Raw genomic sequence first — 25,730 nt, forward strand, 5'->3', positions numbered from 1 at the left:
AAATGCATTATTTAAATGCATCATTTTAAATGCACCATTTAAATGCATTATTTTAAATGCATTATTTTAAATGCATAATTTAAATGCATTATTTTAAATGCATAATTTAAATGCATCATTTAAAATGCATCATTTAAATGCATTATTTAAATGCATCATTATAAATGCATCATTTAAATGCATCATTTTCTCAAAGTGGTTTCTCTCCAGTTTAAAATGAAGTTCACTAACACACGATGAAGAACCAGTGCAGCGCTGCGTGGACGTCCCGGCGTCCCGGTGTCTGTCTGCGTGAAGCTAACAGGGCTGGAGGTCAAATGAAGGTCATGTTATTAATATATTTATATATTTAAAGTGTGCTAATACTAAACCAAAGGTATTCTATTGGTATATTATAATGACATTATAAATATAATAATAGTGATAACACTATAGTGTGATAAAGTAGTCTCACATGTTCATGGCAGCGTGACGATACATCAGAGGTCAAAGTGGACGAAAGTAAAACATGAAATCTTTTGTTGTGCTCTCAGGTTTTTTGTCTTTTGTTCTCTTCTAAATGAAAACAAAGGAACAAAGACGTGTGGTTGTCGTAGAGGTCGTCTGTAGGTCAGGGATTCGACATGCTGGGAACACTTCATAACTTGTCACTATTTAACTTTATTGTAATAGTTTGACGTTAGCTTGATGTTTCCCCGGCTAACGGAAGATGTTGCAACTTAAACTAATTCCTTCCTGTTCGGGTCGTCACCCTGAACAATGGAGGTTATCAGTGGACACACACACACACATACACACCTAGACACACACACATGGAGACACACATACACACCTAGACACAAACACACACACACGGAGACACACACACACACCGAGACACACATAGACACACATACACACACACATACATACGCACACACACACAAACACAGACACGCACATACACACGCACACATGCACACACACACACATACACACAGATAGACACATACATACAGTCACACACACACACACACACGTACACACGTCTCTGTTGTGGTGGTATTTGGGATGTTTGTCCGTAAGCAGTGGACTGAAGGTCGGGGGCCGGGTCAACAGATCCTGAGTCAGCGGATAGGAGCGCGGCGCCCTGATCCGACCAATAGAAACGAGTTCTACCTGCAGCTCAGAGAATAGAGCTGAACGTCTCAATGTGACCTCGCAGGACATCAGTGTTGTATACTCAGGCACATATCGGCCGTGACTCCTCCTGACTCCTCCGTCTCCTCTGAACCTTCATCACTCAGCGGCGCTTCATCGTCCGCGTCGGAGAAAGTGAAGAAACCCGACACCGGAATCCGACAGGAACCGATCACGAGTGAGCCGAGGCGCCGCGGAGCAGCTGAGTCAACACGCTGCTCCACACTGCCTCCTCTCAACCCACAGGCCTCCTCTCCTGCTGAGGGCCCTGTGTGTGTGTGTGTGTGTGTGTGTGCATGCTGCTCTATCAGGTGTCACAACACACAGTCAGAGGAATGAAAGAACTCAAGCAACCACATACCAGTCGTCCTGTAACATAGCTGATCTCTTCCTGGGTAACGCTGATATACCACCAATAAGTCGATAGAGGTGGAGGGGTTAAGATCTGCCTGGATACAAGCAGACACAATTAAATACATAACGTAATATACAAAAAATATAAAATACTATCTAATAAGGTTAGGAGAAATTTTATATAACCAACTGTAAATTAAAAACAAGTTAGAGGACGTTGGAAAGTTAAGAGGGGACTATGTACCAGATGGATGAGATGAAACCAGCCTCACATTCCTGATACAAGCTGATAACACAGAGTAGAGACAGAAGGGTCAGCGGGTCACCAGCACTGGAGGTCACGTCCCTGACACGCGCAGACATGTGAGGAGGTCACCACCAGGGGGCAGCAGAGGACATGTGATGAGGTCACCACCAGGGGGCAGCAGAGGACATGTGATGAGGTCACCACCAGGGGGCAGCAGAGGACATGCGATGAGGTCACCACCAGGGGGCAGCAGAGGACATGTGATGAGGTCACCACCAGGGGGCAGCAGAGGACATGTGATGAGGTCACCACCAGGGGGCAGCAGAGGACATGTGATGAGGTCACCACCAGGGGGCAGCAGAGGACATGTGATGAGGTCACCAACAGGGGGCAGCAGAGGACATGTGAGGAGTTCACCACCAGGGGGCAGCAGAGGACATGTGATGAGGTCACCAACAGGGGGCAGCAGAGGACATGTGATGAGGTCACCAACAGGGGGCAGCAGAGGACATGTGATGAGGTCACCACCAGGGGGCAGCAGAGGACATGTGATGAGGTCACCAACAGGGGGCAGCAGAGGACATGTGATGAGGTCACCAACAGGGGGCAGCAGAGGACAGGCCACAGTGGTGTTTACGTGTCACTGCTCACCAAGCACCCTGCAGCCAGGCGACATGACAACAACACGTTTATGATGACACAGAATGTGAAATGTTCCATAAAGAGGACACCCAGGTTCTCACGATGAAAAGATGCAGGAATAAGATGAGATGATAAGATAAGATAAACATCCATGTGCACAATTTATAAATTAAAAAAACATATTAGAAATGCCAACTACCAGGCAGCAACGTGTGAGAACCCGTTAACTGCTGCTGTGTGTGATGAAGTGTTCACTCTAAAACATTCAGACATCTAGAAGCACATTTTAAATCCTTCTCGTCACAAAGCTTTGGTGGGTGATGCTCCATCTTATCTGAAGGAGCTTGTAGTACCATATTCCTCCACTAGAGAGCTGCGCTCACTAAATCGGGGCTACTCGGTGGTTCCTAGAGTCCTAAAAAGTCGCCCTGCTGATGTGTAATTTGTGATATTAAGCTATACAAAATAAACTGAATTGAATCTACAATTTGACAAAGCAATTTATTCATCAGAGCTTTTATTGAATTACATAGTAAATAAAAGTGCAACATGCTGGAATGGAAACAGAAATATAATTTTTGTGTTTGGCATTTACAATCAGTTCAATTTAAGGGGAACATCTCTCAACAAAACAACAACAACAACAACAACAACAACAACTCAGTGGCCTGTCACCTGTGCAGTGAGTGTCTCCCTCTAGTGGACACACGATGGAAGTGTCACTGACTAAACCTACAGGTTCCTTCTCCAGCGTGTTGTCATCCACACAGAGCAACTATACTCTATTCCTCATTTACATCCATGCTATATCTCTGTATTCACCGGTAAGATGTTTATAATGTGTGCAAGCTCCAGTATCCAGGATGGATGCAGCCTCAACAGACACCACAACAGACATAAAGACACAAATGCAGCTTTCTTTTCACTTAGATTGGTCCACAAATTCCATTTACAGAGCAAACGTCTCCTTCTACTCCTTTGTGACTATTGTGTTCATGTCATCTTCAGGGTCTGCCCCCCCTGAAAGCACATAAGAGGTCACAGATTACTCATCGGTTTTCCAGTGGGGTTCAATGCCGCCGCCGCCGCCGCCGGATGGACGCAGCGTACTTACTGTAGCACTTCTGGAGCGTTTCAGACCTCCTCATCATCACAAACACGAAACCCAACACCAGCATCATGCCGAAGAAGCCCCCGATGGTGCAGCCGATGAGGATGAGCTTGTTGGTGCCGCTATCTATCGGATCGAGGGAGGAGAATTTACCAATACTACACACTCCCAAATGTATTTCACTGTGTGTTCACGCCGCGACGAACACGGCGAGGCAGAGGAGTCCTCACCGTAGACGAAGAGGACGGCCGCCGCGGCCTTCGGGTTGTCGGGCTGCTGACACCGGACTCTGGTGCCGTTGTCGGAGAGAGAAGTTCCCTTGAGGGTCCACACCGCCAAGGACTCTCCGGTTGTCACTTCACAGCTTCCGTAGAGAGCCTGAGGAGGGGGGGGGGGGCATGGTTACACATGGTGTGTTACTGAGGGGAGGAGGGGGCGAGGGTCAGTGAGGCCTCGGGGGGCCGGCCTACATGGGGGATGTCCTTCACGTGGCCCAAGGGGCACTTCAGGCTGTAGTTGCCGATGTTCCCGGAGAAGTTGAACGTGATTCTTGGAGACGCCTCAGGAACGCCACAGCGGAACACGGCCGCCTCCCCGAGGGCCACGGAGAGGTCGGCCGGCAGCGTGAGGTAACCTGCGGGGGCGGGGGCGGGGGCGTGTGTTGGTGTTGTGGTGTTGGATGGCGTTGTGGTGTTGGATGGTGTTGTGGTGTTGGATGGTGTTGTGGTATTGGATGGTGTTGTTGTTCTTATTTGTGCTGTTGTTGTAGTTATTGTTGTTGTTGTGGGTGTTGTTGTTGTTGTGGGTGTTGTTATCATTGTTGTTGTCATTGTTGTTGGTGTGTTTGTGGTGGTGGAGGGAAAGAGCAAAATGTGGAGAATTAAAAAATATATATATTACATTTATTTACAGACTTTACATTTTTTTCTTCTTTTCTAATTACCTGTTAAAAAAACGTTCTGTTTTTTAAAATAAATAAAAAACAATCACATCCTGAAGTATTGATTTCATTTGTTTAGACGACTGCGGATGATTTCTTGTGATGTGTGTGTGCATCGTCAACAAGAGAGTTGTTGGTTGTTGTTCTGAACAACAAATGTCCAGCCTTGTTGACTCTTTGTTTACAGGACCTGAACGCCACATTAAGCCACTAAGTCTCCCACTGGAACATTTGAATATTCTAATGAAATCAATGGAAGAGTGGAAAGATTTGTGAGACACATGAGCCGGACATGAACCGGACATGAGCCAGACATGAGCCGGACATGAGCCAGACATGAGCCGGACATGAGCCGGACATGAACCAGACGTGAGCCGGACGTGAGCCGGACATGAACCGGACGTGAGCCAGACGTGAGCCGGACGTGAGCCGGACGTGAACCGGACGTGAGCCGGACGTGAGCCGGACGTGAACCGGACGTGAGCCGGACGTGAGCCGGACGTGAACCGGACGTGAGCCGGACGTGAGCCGGACGTGAACCGGACGTGAGCCGGACGTGAACCGGACATGAGCCGGACATGAGCCGGACATGAACCGGACATGAGCCGGACATGAACCGGACATGAACCGGACATGAGCCGGACATGAGCCGGACATCGTGTCTTCGCATGTGTTTAAGTTTAATTGCATGTGAGTTTAAAGCCCGACTTGAAGAACAGCAGCTCTCTGGCGCGGTGCGTATACCTGAGGTGGGCGTGGCCAGGTGGAGCAGCGCCAGCAGGCAGAACAGAGGGAGCTTCCCCTCCTTCGCCCTGTCCTCCATTCTTCTCTCCTGTCAGTCTCTCTTATTTCAGGCTAATCTGGAACATTTGAAGGATATAACTTTACTTTCACGTCACAATAGAGCGACACAAAGCACACGCAGTGGAAACTCTCCTCATGTTTCCCTTCAGATTAAATGTGAACGTTGACATTGATGACAGAGACACGTAAACAACTATGACTATTCTTTTAAACCACTGATTTATATTTCACTCCATCTATTGGTTGAGTGTATTTGGCTTAAATACACCGTAATGTGATCTGATTTACATGAAAATCTTTCTCCACTTTTAATAAACATTTGATTTCCGGCCTCTGTGTTATAAAAAAATAACTTTTATAGATAAACAAATCATTAACGTGACAAAGCATTTCATCGCTTCTCTGAACTCACTGAGCGTTTCTCCTCCATTGATGTTTTTACATTATTACTCTTTTTCTAAACCCAGAATATTTACTCTTGGGGCCACAAATTCAGGCTTCTGACGAATAAAGTGAGAAATTATCTTGAAACACAGATAAAAAGAGATTTAATATTGACACCAACCGGCGAGGCGAGCTGAGGATTCCCCTGAAGGTGTGCAGGCAGCGTCCTTATCTGAAGAATGTGACGCAGCTCCTTTGGAAATACATGGAAATGAACTCAGAATACATAAACAGTTGAAATATACACACATAAAAAATATATATATATATACACTGCCTCATTAAACCGTGAAAAGACCGACTCTCTCTGCACCTCTGTCCATCTCGCTCCCAGCAGGCGGGAAGTTGAAATCCAAAAAGGCGAGTGGACATTTTCCTGATTGACAAGATGGATTTATACCACAGAGCTCAGAACAGGTTGAGCCGGCTCGGCCGGAGCCAATGACAGCTGCTGGAGGAACGTCAGTGCTTACCTGGCAAGCCTTTAAGGCTTCACACACACACACACACACACACACACACACACGCACACACACACACACACACACACACACACACACACACACACACACACACACACACACACACACACACACACACACACACACACACACACACACACACACACACACACACGCACACGCACACGTTCCTTATCGTCCAGTCTCCCTTGCTTCCTCGCTGCCTCTAAGCTATTTAAATTGAAATTTTACTTTCAAATAGCTAGGTTCCTTCTCCCTGAAGGACGAGCAGGTCGACTCCTGTTGGAGTGGCCTGCACCAGCTACAGGCGTCGTTGTTGTTGTTGTTGTTGTTGCTCATCGTCAGACACTGAGAGGAGAGATTCTATGAGGTGAGTGTTACACATAGGTGAGCAGCTAGCGGGGCTTTGAGCTAAAGGACGCCATCAGCAGATGTGTAGCCGGCTCGCCGCATGAGCTACCTAGCTAACGTGCACATCGACACGCAGCACACCTGATGTTGGTGGAGGCCGCTGAGTGTTGCAGGATATCTGACGTACACGTTTATCTGGTGGGTTGATGAGATCATCTTGTTTCTATCCCACATCAAGTTCAGGACTACACGCTACCAGTCAGCTGTGGAGACACAGCTGTCGATTCATAAAGCATTTGTAGTTCTTTTTTAATTTTTACATTTGTTTTACATTAATAAAAACATTTCTGGAAATGTTCCAGAGTTATTAGCCTAAGAGGCTATTATTCACCTGTAGTCCCGAGAGGCAGACGTCATGAAACAAACCTAAAACAAGATCACACTCACAACGTACGGACACAGCAAATAAAACAAGGGAGAACTCTGTTCAAATGGGCAGAATAAAAACATCAGCGCCAGAGACACAGAGCATCAAAGCATGCAGAGAAAATGAATTATATAACAGCAGACAGGAAAACAACAACACGAGACTTACATATCTGGATTTTACTGGTGATTTTGTATGTATTTTATTATATTTTAATGTTTTGTACTATCTGGACTTTGAGTCTGACATGAACGTCTGATTACATTCCCTCCTCAGTGATTGTGTTTACACTTTTTACCTTCGCATTGAAAATTTTGATCGCCGTGTATTTATTTATTTATTTATTTGTATGCGAGTTACTCGCATAACTCAAAAAGTATTAAACCGAATCACATGAAATTTGGTGGGATGATTGGTTATTATCCGGGGACCATTTGATTAGATTTTGGGATTGATCGGGTCAAAGGTCAAGGTCAGGGTCATGAAAAGGTCAAAATCTTCTTTTTACCATAGCGCAGTCAATTTATATCCAATTGACATGCAACTAATGCCAAAATGTTCATAATTCAATGCCCAATCTTGTGATATGCGAAGCTATGTGCTCTACCGAGTGCCCATTCTAGTTGCCTTATGATTTTATGATGAGGCCAGTATTTGATCGTAACCTGTATAGTTATTGCTTTTTCTGATGTTTCTGATAACTTTCTCTCCATTAGTGAAGGCTGTAACATCGGGCCTCAGGGACTAGAGTTGAACTTCAGCCTCAGAGCTCAGACTGACACATTTACCCCTGGAGTTGATCGAGGTGGACGGTCCCTGTTCAAATAAATACATAAATGAAAAATGAAATGAAGATGAAAAGTCAGAGGCTCAAAAACAATTCTTAGACGGGATCTTCCAGCTTCCTTGAATATCTGTAAGCAACTTCTTTAAATGTCTGTAAGTGTGAAACTCCTTTGAGAAGGAGAGACACCCTCAGCGTGCATTGTGAGAACACACCCAAAGGAAGTCTCAGTTCCCCATTTAAAGTTCCCCATTTAAACTATTTTAGTTCCTTTTTGTGCGTCTCAACCTTCAGACGTTTCACCCGTCCACATCTTCCCTCCTGATCCATCGCTGCCGGCTGAGACGCCAATTTATGAGGCATCGATATCTCCAGATCTCACATCCATCTCCACCACGGTGTGTTTGGAGGTTGATGGAGACGATGCTGGCGACGCTGGTGCTTCTGACGTCGGGTGAGGAGCGATTCACAAGTCCTCTGCTTACCTTTATTTCCCATAACTACTGCGTTTGTATTCACTGAATCGTTTTAATTCACTTTTCCGATGAAGTCTCATCTTAAAGTTAAAGGGATACCGATGCAGAGTGTTTCCATTCCTTCTTTTTTACTTGCAAAGAGTTGAAAGAAGCAACGTTAACACACTCATTGGAACACGTGGCGTGACCTCTGCAGGAGCCGGAGGTGCCGGGTGGTCGGTGACTTTTGAGGAGACGGATCTCTGCGCTCCGCTCGGAGCCTCGGTGGAGATCGGCTGCTCGTACGACTACACGGCCGGAGAGACGGTGCAGCAGACGGCGTGGCACAAGGGGCGGCTGCAGCGCGGCCTCTGGACGCGCGTGGCGCTCGCCGACCTTCCTTCCTTTCAGAATCGGTCCGAATATCTCGGCGACCGGCGGCACGACTGCGGCCTGGCGATTCACGACCTGCGGGTCAACGACTCCGGGCATTACTACTTCTGGTTCGACACGGAGACGTTCGGAAGGCGGAGTCAAGGATCGGTGTATCTGACCGTCACGGGTAAGATGACGAAGCCCCGCCCCTTCCTCGCGTTCCTCATGGGAACTTATTTCCGGAGTCGATGGCGAGAGAAATAATATTTAGGTCATGGGGAGGGGCTGCAGGTGAGAAGGGCGTGAGGACCAGGTGAAGGGAACGAGACGACCAGGTGAGGATGACAGGATCTGACGACGACGATGAAGGTGGAGAAGTCGGGACATTCTCACCGTCTCGCAACAGTTTGACAGGAAAATGCAAACAATGTGTAATTCATGGCACGATTCAAACTTTTCTTTCTTCCACTTCATTGACCGTCACAATAGAATCCAGTGAGACCTCCACGGCGGTCCACCGCAGTGGGCGGGGCTTCTCTGCATCACGGCCTCTGTTTCTTTAGCCGATGCAGAGCTGAGTGCCAGCGTGTTGCCCGCCAGCGTGAGAGCTGGAGACCACGTGACTCTGACGTGTCTGACGTCCTGCCATCCTGCCACCACAGTGTGGTTTAAAGACGGACTTCCTGTCGCCAGGACTCAGTTCCAGGCGAGAGCAGAGGATTCTGGGAACTATGTGTGTGCCGTTAAAGGAGTGGAATCAGTTCTCTCTGATCCTGTGGCTCTGGATGTGCAGTGTAAGTATGTTTATTATGACAGGTTGAGAAACTCATATTTCAGTGATCTGGCAGGAATAGTTCCTCTTCTCTGAGTAAAGTTCGTTAGAAAAGCAGATTAAATCTCCTTCCTTATCTCCTCGTCAATAAAGAACTTGCTGCCAGCAGCACAATATAAAGTCTTAACATTTGACTATTAGTGGTATCAGTTAGCCCCTTGTTAGCATGCACCTCTTTGATAGTAAACCTTCAGAATGATCTCCTGAAGTAATAATACTACGACTAATACAAAATAATAACAAATAAATAAATAAATAATAAAATAAATAAATATTAATACATAGTAATAATAAATAATGAATGAAACATAATAAATAATAAATAATACATAATAATAATAACAATAATGATAATAATAATAAAAATAATAATGCATTGTATTTTTTAATGCACTTTTCCTACAAAAGAATCTCAGTGTCAAGTAAAAAGTTCTGCTTTGGCTACAAATAGTTGGGATTATGTAAGAATGTTTTTTATTTTTATTGGCAAATAATATCACTTCTTTTGAGCAATGTACATATCTGACAGCATCGGGGCAACGTAGTCCCACCTCCACTCTTTATAATATATATAATATAACATATAATAAACGTTTCTTGTGCACCTTCAGCGAGGGGTTCACGCCACATATTGGCTGCTGGGAAAACTGCATATGACACAGATTTCAAGTCACTAAAACACAGTTCTTCTGGCAAAAAATACCAATAAATCCAGTTTAGTGTCCCAAAAGGACTTGTATGTAGAAACCGCTCATTGTTGTGTTTTTGACGCAGACCCCCCATTGAACGTATCCGTGGAGATGAGTTCTTCGGCCAGCGGAGTGAATCTGACCTGCAGCGGTGCCGCTAACCCTGCAGCAGACAGGTACACCTGGTACAGGGGTGCTGGTTCCAGTCCCGGCCCCCTGCTGGAGGTGGGGTCAGGACGGGTGCTGTCTCTGGCCTCTGGGGGGGCGGCCCACGCCGGCCTCGACTACCGCTGCCGGGCCAGCAACCACCTGGGGGGAAGCTACTCACCTGGGCCGCCAGTCACACCAGACTCCACCGACAGTGAGTTGAAGGTCTTTGACTTTATTTGAACGATAGTTTAATTTATTTGAACGATAGTTTAATTGATTTGAATGTTAGTTTAATTTATTTGAACGTTAGTTAATTTATTTGAACACTAGTTTAATTTATTTGAATGTTAGTTAATCTATTTGAATGTTAGTTACATTTATTTGAACGTTATTTTAATTTATTTGAACAATAGTTTAATTTATTTGAACAATAGTTAATTTATTTGAACGTTAGTTAATTTATTTGAACGTTAGTTTAATTTATTTGAATGTTAGTTAATTTATTTGAACGTTAGTTAATTTATTTGAACAATAGTTTAATTTATTTGAACGTTAGTTAATTTATTTGAACGTTAGTTAATTTATTTGAACGTTAGTTTATATTATTTGAACGTTATTTTAATTTATTTGAACGTTAGTTTAATGTATTGAACGTTCGTTTATTTTATTTGAACGTTTGTTTAATGTATTTGAAGGTTAGTTTAATGTATTTGAACGTTAGTTTAATGTCTTTGAACGTTAGTTTAATGTCTTTGAATCTTAGTTTAATTTATTTGAACGTTAGTTTAATGTATTTGAACGTTAGTTTAATGTATTTGAACGTTAGTTTAATGTATTTGAATGTTAGTTTAATGTATTTGAAGGTTAGTTTAATGTATTTGAATGTTAGTTTAATGTATTTGAAGGTTAGTTTAATGTATTTGAACGTTAGTTTAATGTATTTGAAGGTTAGTTTAATGTATTTGAACGTTAGTTTAATGTATTTGAATCTTAGTTTAATGTATTTGAATGTTAGTTTTAATATCTGTTCCCTCTGTGCTCACAGTAAGCCGCGTCGTCCTCTGCGTGGGGATTGGAGTGAAATCCTTTGTGCTCCTGTTTCTGCCTCTTGTTATTATTTGGTAAGTTAAGTTACACTCACTCTACTTTTGATTCTGTCCCAGAAATTTTACTCTGTGATGCATGAAGAGAAAAATAGTCCAACGTTCACACTGGTCTTATTTAATCTTTAAAGGAGGCTGAGACGTAAACCTGCGGCGCACAAAGAGGTAAAGGATGGAAGAGTCTGATGCTTTTATTACACGTTAGAGGAGGGTCAAATACTCAGGGGTCGGATATGTGTTACAAGTACAAGATAATTAAAGGGGTGCCGGGGTTGTTTTCCTTTTTTCTTTTCTTTTTTTGTCTTTGGGTGTATTTGTGTGTATCTATGTGTGTGTGTATGTGTGTATATATGTATGTATGTATGTGTGTATGTGTGTGTGTGTGTATGTACGTATAGGGATATATGTACATATATATATATATGCGTGTGTATATATATATATGTATATGTGTATGTATATGTATATAAATGTGTATGTATGTACAATATGTATATGTGTATGTGTACATATATATATATAATATATATATATAATATATATAATAAATTCAATAAATATATATAATATATAATATATATATATGTATATTATATATATATAATATATATAAAACATATATTATACATATAATATATATATATATAATATAATATATATATATATGTGTGTCCTGCTTTATATAGTTTTTTAATGTTTATGTATGACATTTTTGTATTTGTTTTATGTTAATATATCTAAACAAATAAAACAAGTGACAGAGAGATAAAGGGATCTGGTTCTGCTTCAGTAAACAACGATAGTTAAAAACTCAAGTTGTCCTTTGTGTTTTAGGAGAGCTGTGATTATGAAAACGTCATCACAGTCTGAAGAACACGGCGAAGGAGACGTGAGCAGCTGCTGGAGAACACCAAGAAAACTTCACACACACACACACACACACACACACACACCTACACCGACTCCATATCATTACACTATTTTTCTTTTTGTTCTGTCTTTCTTTTTTCTTTTGTTGTAAGCCCAGTTGTTTTTTTGTCTCTTTCTGCACTGGGAGATTCATTTATCTTTGTTGTGATTTTTCTTTTTATTGTTTGAATTGTGCAAAAGAATAATAATATAATATATATATTAATTTTATTTTTATAATATATATATATATATATTATAATATATATAATTTTATTTTTCATAATATAATACATCTTATTTTTTTATAATATAATATATATTATTTTAAATTGTTATAATACATATATGAACATTATGTGAAACTGTCTCTTTAAATAAAATGTACCACTTTCTTCTTTACTCGTCTGCGCCACTCGACTCACTTTAATACGACAAATCAGACAGAAGAAACATTGAAAAAATGAGACTAATGAGACGTTGATGTCCAAGTATGTTGAATAACTGGCCGTCAGAGTCACTGTCCTACTGGTGGTCATCCTCCGGCTCCGGCCCTTATCTTTCACGGCCTTATCACCCTGGAGAGTTTACTCAAACCCACACAGGCGAGGCCCCGAGGAGGAAAACTGCTTCTAATTGGATCCTTATGACTGCGTTTTTCGTCATCATCATCATCTTCATCATCATCAACAGCTGTTTCTTGACATTGCTTATACAGAACTGGGTGCCACAGAGTCTATTATCTCAAATACGCCCAGTTGGCTTTATGTCTCTTCCTGCACTGGGAGATTCATTTATCTCTGTCGTGATTTTTATTTTTATTGTATGAGTTGTGCAATTTTTAAAAAAAATATGTATATATTTATTTTATTTTTAGAATATATAATATAATATATATATAATATAATATATATTATTTTATTTATTTTTTATAATATAATATATATTATCTTTTATAATATAATATATATTATTTTTTATAATATAATATAAATTATTTTTTATAATATAATATATATTATTTTAAATTTGTATAATATAATATATATTATTTTTAAATTAAATAATAAATACTTTTTACTAGTTGGTTGAATCCTGACGGCAGCGTTTAGTTCATCCCAAAGCACAATCACACTCCATAATACAAGAACGGAAGGTATTCAGACTAATTGGACTTTTCAAATGAAGCGTTTTAGTCTCCCGAAGCCTTAAGCGTTCATTAAAATCAGATCATTTAAATCCAGGAGTCGAGAGTTTCGGGATGGTGAGTCGTGACCTACTCGTTGTCACGCTGCGTGTGAGTCGACGCCCACGGCAAACACTCTTGTGCTTTGTTTATATTTTGTGTACGTTATTCTAAGCAGTCCGAATGTAGTACACGATCATACACACATGAGGAAGTTGTTTATATTGTAGTGGAATTAAAATGAGACAATAATTAAATAATCAGTCTTTCAGTAGTCAAAGGAGAGTTTAATAAACACCACTGAATTTACCCCGGCAGAATACGATTGTAAATCCCAGCGACGTGTGAAGGTGTCATCAGGGTTTACAACATAAACACACAGGAGCGCCTGAGGGTTTAAAATAAACACGTTCTCATGACTTTAAAGACATAAGGGAGGTCTCTTCTTAGGAAGCAGTGGTCTCCGTGAGGACATAGGACTGGCGTCTGGATGCCTTCTGTCTCCTGAAAGGAGAAAGAATCGATATAAAAAGCGCTGACATTTACTTTATTAACTTACACATTGGTCTAAAAAAACAACAATTTATTAACTCTGAAGATCTTCGGCTCATATTCAGACTCCACTGTAACCTTTGAGTGACACATTAAAGTCTCATTATCAAAAATAATTCAGCATTAGAGGGCTCAGAGCCGGTGTTCCTTCATGTCTGTGTGTGACACTCCAACTTTAGAACGCTAATAATAAAGTGACTGAGTTAGTGACCGCTGAACTTTATTGTTCTTGTACTTACATTATTTGATCCGCCGTTCCAGTGGTACGGTACCTCTTAAGATTCCTGTTGGGTTGTAATAGTTTATTTTGATTCTGTAGTCTTATGCTTTAAATTAATACATATATAAATATATAATAATAGGAAATATTAGGGAGAAAATTGATATGAATGTATTATGAAGCATAAGGGAAAGAATGTTTTCTCTATGCACATGATAAATGTGAATGGCAAGAGGTAATGTTTATATGTATGTTCATATGTATGTTCATATGTATGTTTATATGTATGTTTATATACATGTTTATATGTATGTTTATATGTATGTTTACATGTATGTTCATATGTATGTTTATATGTATGTTTATATGTATGTTTGTATGTATGTTTATAAAAAAGATTTATAACAGCTGAGTGTTTATATGTATGTTTATATGTATGTTTACATGTATGTCTCATGGTGATGAATGTTAGTCAGTATTTCAGAGATGTGGAAGTCGGTTGGAGCCTGTGACGTTACTTTAATCTGGAAAGTGACCTACTGGACTTTTATTGTGAAGGACCTGTTTAGTTTGCGGACCGGAAGTGACGCCTTGCCATTAAATATTGTTAAACTTAATTCAACACATCCTGATCCTGATTTCCATCGTCTGTGAAGCGCGCAGCATCAGAACCTTTATATTCGTGATGCTGAACTGCAGATAGAAATATAACTCAATAAACAAAGAGAAGTAAAGAACTCACCTCCTCATGAAGAAGGCCGCTAAGGCCAGAATGACCAGCAGAGCAGCGACGGTCACGCCGATGAGCCACAGTCTGCTCCCTGAAGACTTGGACGGGGTCGCGGCTGAAGGAAAGGGAACAAACTCATAGATTCAACTAGAATGGGCACTCGGTAGAGCGCATACCTTCGCATATCACAAGATTGGGCATTGAATTATGAAAATTTTGGCATTAGTTGCATGCCAATTGGACAAAAATGTTTCGTGCTATGGTAAAAAAAAAGATGTTGACCTATCTATGACCTTGACCTTGACCTTTGACCCGATTGATCCCAAAATCTAATCAAATGGTCCCCGGATAATAACCAATCATCCCACCAAATTTCATGTGATTCGGTTCAATACTTTTTGAGTTTTGCGAATAACACGCATACAAATAAATAAATACATAAATAAATAAATAACTAAATATATAAATAAATACACAGCGATCAAAACATAACCTTCCGCATTTTCAATGCGAAGGTAATTACAACCTTTGACCTTTGACCTCGCATCGTAAAAAAAGGTGAAGAACCCTTCAGGAGAGAACAGAAGAGGATCCCTCTCCAGGATGGACAGAGGAATAGATGTCATGTGACCAGGTGAACAATAGATGTCATGTGACCAGATGAACAATAGATGTCATGTGACCAGGTGAACAATAGATGTCATGTGACAAGAGGAACAATAGATGTCATGTGACCAGGTGAACAATAGATGCCATGTGACCAGATGAACAATGTATGTCATGTGACCAGATGAACAATAGATGTCATGTGACCAGAAGAACAATAGATGTCATGTGACCAGATGAACAATAGATGTCATGTGACCAGATGAACAATAGATGTCATGTGACCAGGTGAACAATAGATGTCATGTGACCAGATGAACAATAGATGTCATGTGACCAGATGAACAATAGATGTCATGTGACCAGATGAACAATAGATGTCATGTGACCAGATGAACAATAGATGTCATGTGACCAGATGAACAATAGATGTCATGTGACCAGATGAACAATAGATGTCATGTGACCAGGTGAACAATAGATGTCATGTGACCAGATGAACAATAGATGTCATGTGACCAGATGAACAATAGATGTCATGTGACCAGATGAACAATAGATGTCATGTGACAAGATGAACAATAGATGTCATGTGACCAGATGATCAATAGATGTCATGTGACCAGATGAACAATAGATGTCATGTGACCAGATGAACACTAGATGTCATGTGACCAGATGAACACTAGATGTCATGTGACCAGGTGATCAATAGATGTCATGTGACCAGATGAACAATATATGTCATGTGACCAGATGAACAATAGACGTCATGTGACCAGATGAACAATAGACGTCATGTGACCAGATGAACACTAGATGTCATGTGACCAGATGAACAATAGACGTCATGTGACCAGATGAACACTAGATGTCATGTGACCAGATGATCAATAGATGTCATGTGACCATGTGAACAATAGCTGTCATGTGACCAGATGATCAATAGATGTCATGTGACCAGATGAACAATAGATGTCATGTGACCAGATGAACACTAGATGTCATGTGACCAGATGAACACTAGATGTCATGTGACCAGGTGATCAATAGATGTCATGTGACCAGATGAACAATATATGTCATGTGACCAGATGAACAATAGACGTCATGTGACCAGATGAACAATAGACGTCATGTGACCAGATGAACACTAGATGTCATGTGACCAGATGATCAATAGATGTCATGTGACCAGATGAACAATAGATGTCATGTGACCAGATGAACACTAGATGTCATGTGACCAGATGAACAATAGATGTCATGTGACCATGTGAACAATAGATGTCATGTGACCAGATGAACAATAGATGTCATGTGACCAGATGAACAATAGATGTCATGTGACCAGATGAACAATAGATGTCATGTGACCAGATGAACAATAGATGTCATGTGACCAGATGAACACTAGATGTCATGTGACCAGATGAACACTATATGTCATGTGACCAGATGAACAATAGACGTCATGTGACCAGATGAACACTAGATGTCATGTGACCAGATGAACAATAGACGTCATGTGACCAGATGAACACTAGATGTCATGTGACCAGATGAACAATAGATGTCATGTGACCAGATGAACAATAGATGTCATGTGACCAGATGAACAATAGATGTCATGTGACCAGATGAACAATAGACGTCATGTGACCAGATGAACAATATATGTCATGTGACCAGATGAACACTATATGTCATGTGACCAGATGAACAATAGACGTCATGTGACCAGATGAACACTAGATGTCATGTGACCAGATGAACAATAGACGTCATGTGACCAGATGAACAATATATGTCATGTGACCAGATGAACAATAGATGTCATGTGACCAGATGAACAATAGATGTCATGTGACCAGAAGGAATCATGACAGAGTAAGTTGGGGATTGAACCGCCAACCCCCTGATTGAATAATGGACCAGCTGACCTCTGACCCTCAGTCGCCCATCTATAGACACAGGTTTGTCCTTCTAACTCATAACAACGCACACAACAGGTTTTGCTGTGGGACTCATGTCTGCAGGATTGAGGGACCAACATGGCCGCCACTGAAACCAATATGGCCGCCACTGAAACCAACATGGCCGCCACTGAAACCAACATGGCCGCCACTGAAACCAACATGGCCGCCACTGAACCCTGCAGAACTCCCGGCGCTGTGACCGACCCACCTCTGGCCCCTTCGAGGGTGACGCTCCGGTACTGAGAGCCGTGCTTGTTGCGCGCCGCGCAGCAGTGCCGACCGTACCGCTCGGCGGTGAAGTTGGCGGCGCTGAGCGTCGGGCGCCGTCCCGCGGGAGCAGCGGGGCGGCGCCTCCCGGGATGGAGGCCTCTGTCGGCCGTGGGGAGACACGCCGCACCCTGGTACCAGGTGTAGGTGCGGACGGGCGGGTTGGCGTCGCTGCTGCAGGTGAGAGTCACGGGGAGGCCGCCGGGCGTCTGAGACACGGCCGTGTTTCGAGGAGCATCTGGAACAGGAAGGAGCCGGAAGGTCAGTGACCTCAGGGCTGAAGCCGGAGCAGCTTGGAGGACGACCTCACTTACACTCCACGTCCACCTGCAGCCGAGTGGAGTTGTGCACGTCGTCTCCGGCGTGCATCTGGCAGTAGTAGCTGCCGGAGTCCTCGGGCGTAACCTCGGCGATGTTCCACACCTGCCCGGCGTGCCCCGGGCCGGCGCCGGCGCTCTTGAACCACGTGAACCGGGCCCGCGGAGCGTCGGTGGGGCCGCAGCAGGCCAGGCGTAAGGCTCGGCCCACAGTGAGTTCACTGGGGGGACTGGCGGACGCCGTGACGCCACCGGAGGAGTCTGGAGGAAGCGAGGGTTAGGAAAGAGGACGCGTGTGGTTAGAATCCTTATTTGAGTTTGTTAGGTTGTAATAGTTACCTTCGCATTGAAAATGCGGAAGGTTATGTTTTGATCGCCGTGTATTTGTATGCGTGCGTGTTATTCGCATAAGTCAAAAATAATTAAACCGAATCGCATGAAATTTGGCGGGATGGTTGGTTATTATCCGGTTACCATTTGATTCGATTTAGGGATCGATCGGGTCAAAGGTCAAGTTCAAGGTCATGAAAAGGTCAAACTCTTATTTTTACCATAGCGCGGTCAATTTGTATCCAATTGGCATGCAACTAATGCCAACATGTTCATAATTCAATGCCCAATCTTGTGATATGAGAAGGTATGCGCTCTACCGAGTGCCCGTTCTAGTTTATTTTGATTCTGTACCAAAACGTTATGGCACAGACGCAATATACACTTAATTATTACATCGTATATACTTTTATTCCGTCTGCAGCAGAGAGACAAACAACCAGCGTGACTCCACTCGGGCGTTTCTCAATGTCTCCAGACGGTCTTGGTGGTGGATGACCACCGTTTCCCAACAGGCTGCACGCCCAACAGAAGATCGCTTTCAACAGGCGCCCATCAGATTACTCCAAATCCCCTGTTTTTTAAAAGTTCAGCAGAGACTCGTCCTCCGCTCGTCTGCACACGTTTCTCTGAGAGCGACGACTCGGCCTTCGACGTTGTGACATCTCAAGATGAGATCAAGTGTTATTCACAGGACGCGGTCGGGGGTCAGTTTCAATTCCACTTCCACTAGCACCAAGTGTGAAACGGCGCTGCAGAAAGGAAGTGGTTCACAACAGCAACACTTAAGGTATTGAAGTATTTAAGAACTCGCAAAGTACAAATATTATCAGTGTCTTCAAAAAAATGAACACCTGTGCAGTTAACGTCAGGCAGAAAAACTTCTAGTGAGACTTACAGATTTACTGAAAGTCACGACTTTGAGAAAAAACTAATAAAAAACACTGCTAGATATTTCTTCATGATTTTGAATGTGAGCTATCGGTGAAAATCATGATTCATAAAACCAACTTTACGGATACATCAGCATCTAGATTGATGTTTTTATTTTCTTATTTTCTGCAACTGCTGCTTTTCGATGAGGATGACGACATAAACACTTAATTATGACCTTGTTTATACTTTTATTCCGTTTTCTGAATGTTTTAAAACTTTTATATACATTTTGTATTTCTGCTCACTACTGAGCACCTGCTGCTGTAATTATGCAATTTCCCCACTGAGGGACTAATAAAGGATTATCTTATTTTATCTAATCTTACTTTACCTTATCTTATCTTATCTAAACTTATATTACCTTACCTTACCGTATCTTATCTTATCTTATTTGATCTAATCTTATTTTATCTAATCTTATTTTATCTTATCTTATATGATTGTGATGGTGATCATCATGTTGATTATTAATCCCCCTATTTCCCCCTGAGAGTTTTTTTTTCCATTTGTTGGAAGTTGTTCCTGATTCGATGTGAGGTCAAAGGTCAGGCATGTCGTACGTGAACAGATTTGTGATATTGGGCGACACAAAATAAACTGATTTGAATTGATTCGGGTCAGTCGTCCACAGAATCTTCCCACCTGCCACCAGCAGCTGGACGCCGCTCTGCTCCGGCATCTTCTGCGCCGGGTGGCTGGTGATGAGGTAGAAGACGTAGGCCCCGCTGTCCGACGGCCTCACGTCAGAGATCCTCAGGGAGCAGTTGTTGGTCCCCGGCTGCCCCAGGTACTCCACCCGGTTCTGGTAGGACGGGTGTGGGAAGATGCCGGCGCTGTGGAAGACGTAGCTGAGACGGACAGACGGACTTAAACACGAGGCCTGAAGGACTCACGGGGCTGCAGGGCGTCTCCATCAATACCTCGACGTGATGCAGCGGCTGTCCTCCAGACACCACATCTCAGACAGCACGCTGTACTGTCCTCCTCCTCCTCCTCCTCCTCCCTGATAGAGACACATGTCACCAAATCAAATCACTTAACATATTATCAATAAATATACAAGTAATAAGAAGGAAAAAGACTAATTATCAATAAATTTATAAGTAATAAGAAGGAAAAAGACTAATTATTAATAATATATATAAGTAATAAGAAGGAAAAAGAATAATTATCAATAAATATATAAGTAATAAGAAGGAAAAAGAATAATTATTAATAAAATATATAAGTAATAAGAAGGAAAAAGAATAATTATCAATAAATATATAAGTAATAAGAAGGAAACATACAAATTATCAATAAATATATAAGTAATAAGAAGGAAAAAGACTAATTATAAGTAATAAGAAGGAAAAAGACTAATTATCAATAAAATATATAATAATAAGATAGAACACATGTCACCAAATCAAATCTCTTCAAACAGCTTAAAGCTAGCAGAGGAAGTCTTCTTCTTAAAGAAACGGTGCAGCGCCTAACAATGCCTTCTTCTTGAATCACCTGAGTGGAGAGCTGCCCCTCCTCCTTGGGTTCACTAGAACTTTGGGGGTAGTCATAGGAACAAGGGAGAACCACAGAGGAGCCAATCACAGCGCAGATCGGACTAGAGGGGAGACGAACTGACCAATCGCCTGCAAGGATACCTGAGGGGCAAATGTCGTGTGTCAAAGTGTATCATCAGCACCACGTGACATAACACTGGTGTACAATTAACTCAATTGGGGAACAAGTTATCCATTAAATGACATTATCCAGACACAGAGTGCATTCATATTATTATAACTGTTAACTACAATGTGTCACTCTATTTCTGAACATTTAAAAACACCTAAATGAAAATAATAATATTTCCACCTGTAGGACTTGGTCTCTATATTCATTGGATTTCTGTTTTTGGGTGCAATGTAAGAAAGCAACAAGAATAGATACGTTCATAGCTCTGCTGCTACTTGTTGCCCCAGAATTTAAACAATTATTTTTATTTGGCAACACAACAATTGGGAAAGGTGTCGCACACACGGCGCCGACGCACTCCTCCACTCCGCTGAGGCCACATCTGCTTTAAATGACGACATTTTAAAGAAAGAGCTGTCGGTCAGACACCTGAAGGGGTCGTCTCACCCTCACGGGGTCACCGGGAGGGTCTCACCTTCCAGGGCGAGTGTGAGCAGCAGCCAGCAGCACTGGGCCTCCCGCCCGGCCATCTTCTTCTCCTCCTCCTCCTCCTCCTCCTCCTCCTCCTCCTCCTCCTCCTCGCTTGTTTTTTTTGTTTTTTGATCTTCTGAACTTCCTTCCTCAGTAAACTGCTCTCTTCCTCTCTCGCTCTGCGCTCTTCGGTTAAATCGGTGCTGTGTCTGCTTCTCTTCCTCCACAGAGAAGATCTTCCCGGTCAGATTGAGAAACTTCCCGTTTTATTTACTTTACCAACGAGGAACTGTGAGGAGGACTTGTCTCTCATGTCAGAAAAGGGACGTCGCTGTACACTCATGTGTGTGTGTGTGTGTGTGTGGGGGGGGGGGGGCCTCTGTGTTTATTGGACCATTATTTCCTTTTTTTACCCCTGAAAGTTTTTTTTTCTCCTTCTTGTGTGTTGTTCCTGATCCGATGTGAGGTCAAAGGTCAGGGATGTCGTATGTGTATATGTAAATTCTAAAATGTGTGATATTGGGCTATACAAAATAAATTGAGCTGAAAGCAGCTTCGTTCACACGAGCTGAGAAGCTATCTCTGACGTCATTCTATCAGCTCCCCAAATCGACTCTGAGCCCCCGCTGTGTCGCTCCGGAGGACAGGGTGTCCACTCGCAGCAGCAGGCCTGCAGCTCAGCGTGTCCCGGTGACGTCACGCGTGCCCCCTTCCCTCCCTCCCCTCCCTCCCTCCCTCCACTCCGTCCGCGCGCAGGGGCGACCACAGGGCGACCACTCGGAGCGAGGACCAGTTGGGACAGACTTTTCACGAAACACTTTATTTTAATTCAGTCCCTTGGTGTTCCAGGCGCGTGCCTGCGGCCCGGTGGAGGGCGTCGGGGCGGCGGGTGAACGCGGCGCGGCTCCGCTGCCTCTTCCTCTCTTTGAGGTCAGTAACCTGTGAAGAGAAGAGGAGGACAAAAAACAGGATTTACTGAAAACTGGGATTTATCAGAGCTGAATTAGACATGGTCGCCTATTTCTGAGGCACAGCAGTGTTTTGTGTTCATATTTGTCCAAAAAAGAAGAGGAATATTAGTGACTAGCGGAGGCCAGCACGTGCTACACCTGCTGCCAGCAGATACAGGTGAGTCACGTTGTGTTTCAGCCCCTTTATGAACCGAGCGTTAGCGACGAGCTAGCTTAGCTCAGTGCACTGATTCTGTACAACGATGTTACGGGCTAATAGTTAACCTGGCTAACTATAAATATACTATTTATTAGGTATTTGAAGTTAAACTCAAACACCTAATCACGCCCTCCACCAGGCCAGAGAGAAACATTTAGAAGACTAATTGAGACTAAAGTTTTTAGTGAAAGTCTGTCCCAATTTAACAAGTTAAACCTTGCAAACTATAAACATAGTATTTATTGGGTATTTCAAATTAAATTCGTTTTCAATCACATATAACTTTTAACGTTAATTTTGAACCTTTTTTAATTTCCTTTGGTCTGTTGACCCAGTTTAACCATATCAGAGGAATAAAGATCTCAGCAGTCTGATGATGAACATATCACAACACGTTTTTTCTTTCTTCTCATTTTAAATATTTAAACTAATTGGTGAAAATCCTTTCCCATAACTTCCTATGGTGACATGTTCTTCCATGTAAGAAGGGCTGGTGCTCATCTGCTCCCAGAGGCCTCACATCACATGTCTAACGTCCGGTTAATAAATACAACATTCTTTTACAATAGGAAGCTCGTTCACGTGGAACTCAGACACAGATTACATGTTTATACGTTCGTCTTTTCACTGTCACTTTTCCATCTTGACCATAATAAGTTCCATCATGAGACAACAGCTGATATGTGTCTGTTGTTGCCCTCTGCTTCCTCTTGTCTAGAGATGTATGCGGAAAAGGTTGCGAAGGAGGGGAAGATGGGTGAGTGCACAGAAAACATACACTGGTAGTCATGCCGTCACACACACACACACACACACACATATAAACATGCACAGATTATCATGCAGTGCGGGTCACGCCGAGGCGCACGCTGCCTGTTGTCTGTATTTGGGGCCAGACATCAGTCCACTGACAGTTAACCATTAACTGGTCCCAGCGGACTGATGTCTGATGTTCACTGGGTTTCTCTTTCAGCTCGAAAAAACTTAAACTTAGATTAGTTATAGAATCGTCTCCTCTGATGCGACACTCCAAATTACACTTAATTACAGCACATTGTATTTACAGCAATACAACAAATCTCTGCACGCCGTCATAAACAAACAACTATTATTTTACTGATAATTAGTGTTTTTCCTTCTTATTACTTATATCTTTTTGATAATTAGTCTTTTTCCTTCTTAGGGTTCCTTCTGAAGGGTTATTTTGGCGTTTTTCCTGATCCGATGTGAGGTTTTGATGTCTATGTGTTCAGATTGTAAAGCACTCCGAGACAAATTTGTAATTTGTGAAATTGGGCTATACAAGTAAACTGAATTGAATTGAAAAACTGAATTATTACTTAAATATGTATTGATAATTAGTCTTTTTTCTTGTTATTACTTATATTGTATTGATAATTAGTCATTTTCCTTTTTATTACTTATATATTGTATAAATAATTATTATTTTTCCTTCTTATTACTTATATATGTATTGATAATTAGTCTTTTTTCTTGTTATTACTTATATATTTATTGCTAATTAGTCTTTTTTTGATAATTAGTCTTTTTCCTTCTTATTACTTATATATTTATTAATAATTAGTCTTTTTCCTTCTTATTACTTATATATTTATAAATAATTAGTCTTTTTCCTTCTTATTACTTATATACTTTATTAATAATAATATTTTTTTCTTATTATTACTTATATATTTATTGATAATTAGTCTTTCTCCTCACATCCCCATCAGTGGAGAACACGTTTTAAAGGAGACTTCACATCTGTCCTGTGTTAGTGTCGTTCAGACCCGCAGCTCTAATAATTACTTTACTGCTAATTATATTAGAGACCTAAAGATAAGATTACTCGCTCAGTTTCCCCCTGGCTTCTGTGAAACCTTTTACACGTTCCTACCCCCACAAAAGTCCACCTACCGTACCCAGCGGGGCCAAACCGAGGTCCAGTACAATGACGGCAGCAGCGGTCTCCCATCAGGTGCAGTTTAGTTGAACGCTGCCAACATCTCACAACTCTGCTGCTCTCCTCACCAGGTCTTCTTCTTCTGTGTCTTCACACGCTCCGCTTTGGATTTGTAGTTTCTGTTGCCCGACTGCAGCCCAGCCAGAAGCAGGGATTCAGTGTGTTTGCTGTGTGTGTAATTACAAGAGAAACAAGGTCTAACCGAGGAGTGGCCCGCATGCTGCGGCTTATTGAGTTTGAGTCTGGGCTTAGATCAGGTGAGACGTGGTCTACGTTCAGAAACAAGCTGTTTACCCTCAACACGACATGTGTGAGCAAGCACAGACGCACACACATGCACATTCACAGAGAAATCAGAGTAGTATTTACAGTGAGATTGGGTTCATTTTTACTTCTGTCATGACAACCACTATACATATGAGTCTGCTGTGAGAGAGAGAGGTTCCTGTATGTTGTATTGGCTTCGCTTCAACCACACCACGCTTCACTGACGTCTACTCACGAGGCACTTATTCTTTAATATTACTCTTTAAACCCCCTTATTGGAGTGAATATACCTTGAATTTAGCTCAGCTCTGTTTTTTCTGAAATGCATAACAATCCGTTCATCCTATTGGAATGTGTTCCCTAAAATCTAAATGTCCGAGGAGGCAGTGATCAGGAGACACGGCGAACAGCAGCCTCCTCATATGTAAATGCTCTGCCTGGTCATGTGACGCGTGGATGAGGCCAGACATAATAACCCCAAACAGATGCATGTGTGGTGTGTGTGAGTGTGTGTTGGTGTGTGTGAGTGTGTGTGAGTGTGTGTTGGTGTGGGCGGGCCACAGACGCTCTGCGATGACTCAGTCTTACCTCTCGTGCAGCTTTATTTACCTCAGTGGAGACGCACACGGCCTGCGGGTTATGTGTGATTACAAAGGAGCAGATGTATATTCAACAGTTCACATATTTAGAAGTTTTATTTCCAGAATGAATAAACTGACTGAGAAAAGTGTTGGAAATGATATGCAGGAGCCACACATGGTCAGTAATTATTAGACTTGTGGAG

General features: G+C 42.2%; 4 protein-coding genes across 5 annotated transcripts in view; 2 read left to right on the forward strand and 2 right to left on the reverse strand.

Annotated features, from left to right (window-relative positions):
* Positions 1-2,904: 2,904 nt before the first annotated feature.
* Positions 2,905-6,138, reverse strand: LOC130212847 (uncharacterized). 2 transcript variants are annotated; one of them, XM_056444089.1, is made up of 7 exons: positions 6,035-6,138; positions 5,843-5,914; positions 5,218-5,333; positions 4,004-4,290; positions 3,764-3,911; positions 3,537-3,659; positions 2,905-3,442 (listed from the first exon to the last, which is right to left on the reverse strand). In XM_056444089.1, the coding sequence occupies exons 3-7, from the start codon at positions 5,294-5,296 to the stop codon at positions 3,393-3,395; spliced, it is 687 nt and encodes a 228-aa protein (XP_056300064.1). In that variant the 5' UTR covers positions 5,297-5,333; positions 5,843-5,914; positions 6,035-6,138; the 3' UTR covers positions 2,905-3,392. The 2 variants fall into 2 exon arrangements, with proteins under 2 accessions (XP_056300064.1, XP_056300065.1); XM_056444090.1 differs by having other exon boundaries at positions 6,024-6,115.
* A 236-nt stretch (positions 6,139-6,374) lies between these two features.
* Positions 6,375-12,680, forward strand: LOC130212845 (B-cell receptor CD22-like). The gene is made up of 8 exons (XM_056444087.1): positions 6,375-6,573; positions 8,060-8,219; positions 8,438-8,782; positions 9,159-9,389; positions 10,202-10,477; positions 11,312-11,387; positions 11,501-11,534; positions 12,204-12,680. The coding sequence occupies exons 2-8, from the start codon at positions 8,120-8,122 to the stop codon at positions 12,237-12,239; spliced, it is 1,098 nt and encodes a 365-aa protein (XP_056300062.1). The 5' UTR covers positions 6,375-6,573; positions 8,060-8,119; the 3' UTR covers positions 12,240-12,680.
* Positions 12,681-13,730: 1,050 nt separating this feature from the next.
* LOC130213304 (sialoadhesin-like) lies at positions 13,731-21,605 on the reverse strand. The gene is made up of 8 exons (XM_056444795.1): positions 21,551-21,605; positions 20,902-21,044; positions 20,322-20,404; positions 20,044-20,249; positions 18,133-18,396; positions 17,760-18,056; positions 14,979-15,081; positions 13,731-13,968 (listed from the first exon to the last, which is right to left on the reverse strand). Exons 1-8 carry the CDS (start codon positions 21,603-21,605, stop codon positions 13,911-13,913), a joined length of 1,209 nt encoding a protein of 402 aa, XP_056300770.1. The 3' UTR covers positions 13,731-13,910.
* Positions 21,606-22,280: 675 nt separating this feature from the next.
* Positions 22,281-25,730, forward strand: part of hpn (hepsin) — a 73,440-nt gene continuing 69,990 nt past the window's right edge. Inside the window, exons 1-2 of the mRNA XM_056444086.1 lie at positions 22,281-22,674; positions 23,435-23,473. Of these exons, the coding sequence (XP_056300061.1) occupies positions 23,437-23,473 (37 nt within the window). The 5' untranslated portion in view covers positions 22,281-22,674; positions 23,435-23,436. The remainder of the gene's footprint in view (positions 22,675-23,434; positions 23,474-25,730) is intronic.

This window comes from Pseudoliparis swirei, chromosome 22, assembly GCF_029220125.1.
Source record: "Pseudoliparis swirei isolate HS2019 ecotype Mariana Trench chromosome 22, NWPU_hadal_v1, whole genome shotgun sequence".
Classification (NCBI taxonomy): Eukaryota; Metazoa; Chordata; class Actinopteri; order Perciformes; family Liparidae; genus Pseudoliparis; species Pseudoliparis swirei.

Coding starts and splice junctions, on each gene's coding strand:
- LOC130212847 (XM_056444089.1), bottom strand. CDS start 5,296: ATGGAGGACAGGGCGAAGGAGGGGAAGCTCCCTCTGTTCTGCCTGCTG. Junction 3,660..3,763: donor GGCCGTCCTCTTCGTCTACG/GTGAGGACTCCT, acceptor TCGATCCGATAG/ATAGCGGCACCAACAAGCTC. Junction 3,443..3,536: donor AACGCTCCAGAAGTGCTACA/GTAAGTACGCTG, acceptor ATGTGCTTTCAG/GGGGGGCAGACCCTGAAGAT.
- LOC130212845 (XM_056444087.1), top strand. CDS start 8,120: ATGAGGCATCGATATCTCCAGATCTCACATCCATCTCCACCACGGTGT. Junction 8,220..8,437: donor GCTGGTGCTTCTGACGTCGG/GTGAGGAGCGAT, acceptor TGACCTCTGCAG/GAGCCGGAGGTGCCGGGTGG. Junction 8,783..9,158: donor GGTGTATCTGACCGTCACGG/GTAAGATGACGA, acceptor CTGTTTCTTTAG/CCGATGCAGAGCTGAGTGCC.
- LOC130213304 (XM_056444795.1), bottom strand. CDS start 21,605: ATGGCCGGGCGGGAGGCCCAGTGCTGCTGGCTGCTGCTCACACTCGCC. Junction 18,057..18,132: donor GCTGCAGGTGGACGTGGAGT/GTAAGTGAGGTC, acceptor TTCCTGTTCCAG/ATGCTCCTCGAAACACGGCC. Junction 13,969..14,978: donor GCGGCCTTCTTCATGAGGAG/GTGAGTTCTTTA, acceptor TTCTCCTTTCAG/GAGACAGAAGGCATCCAGAC.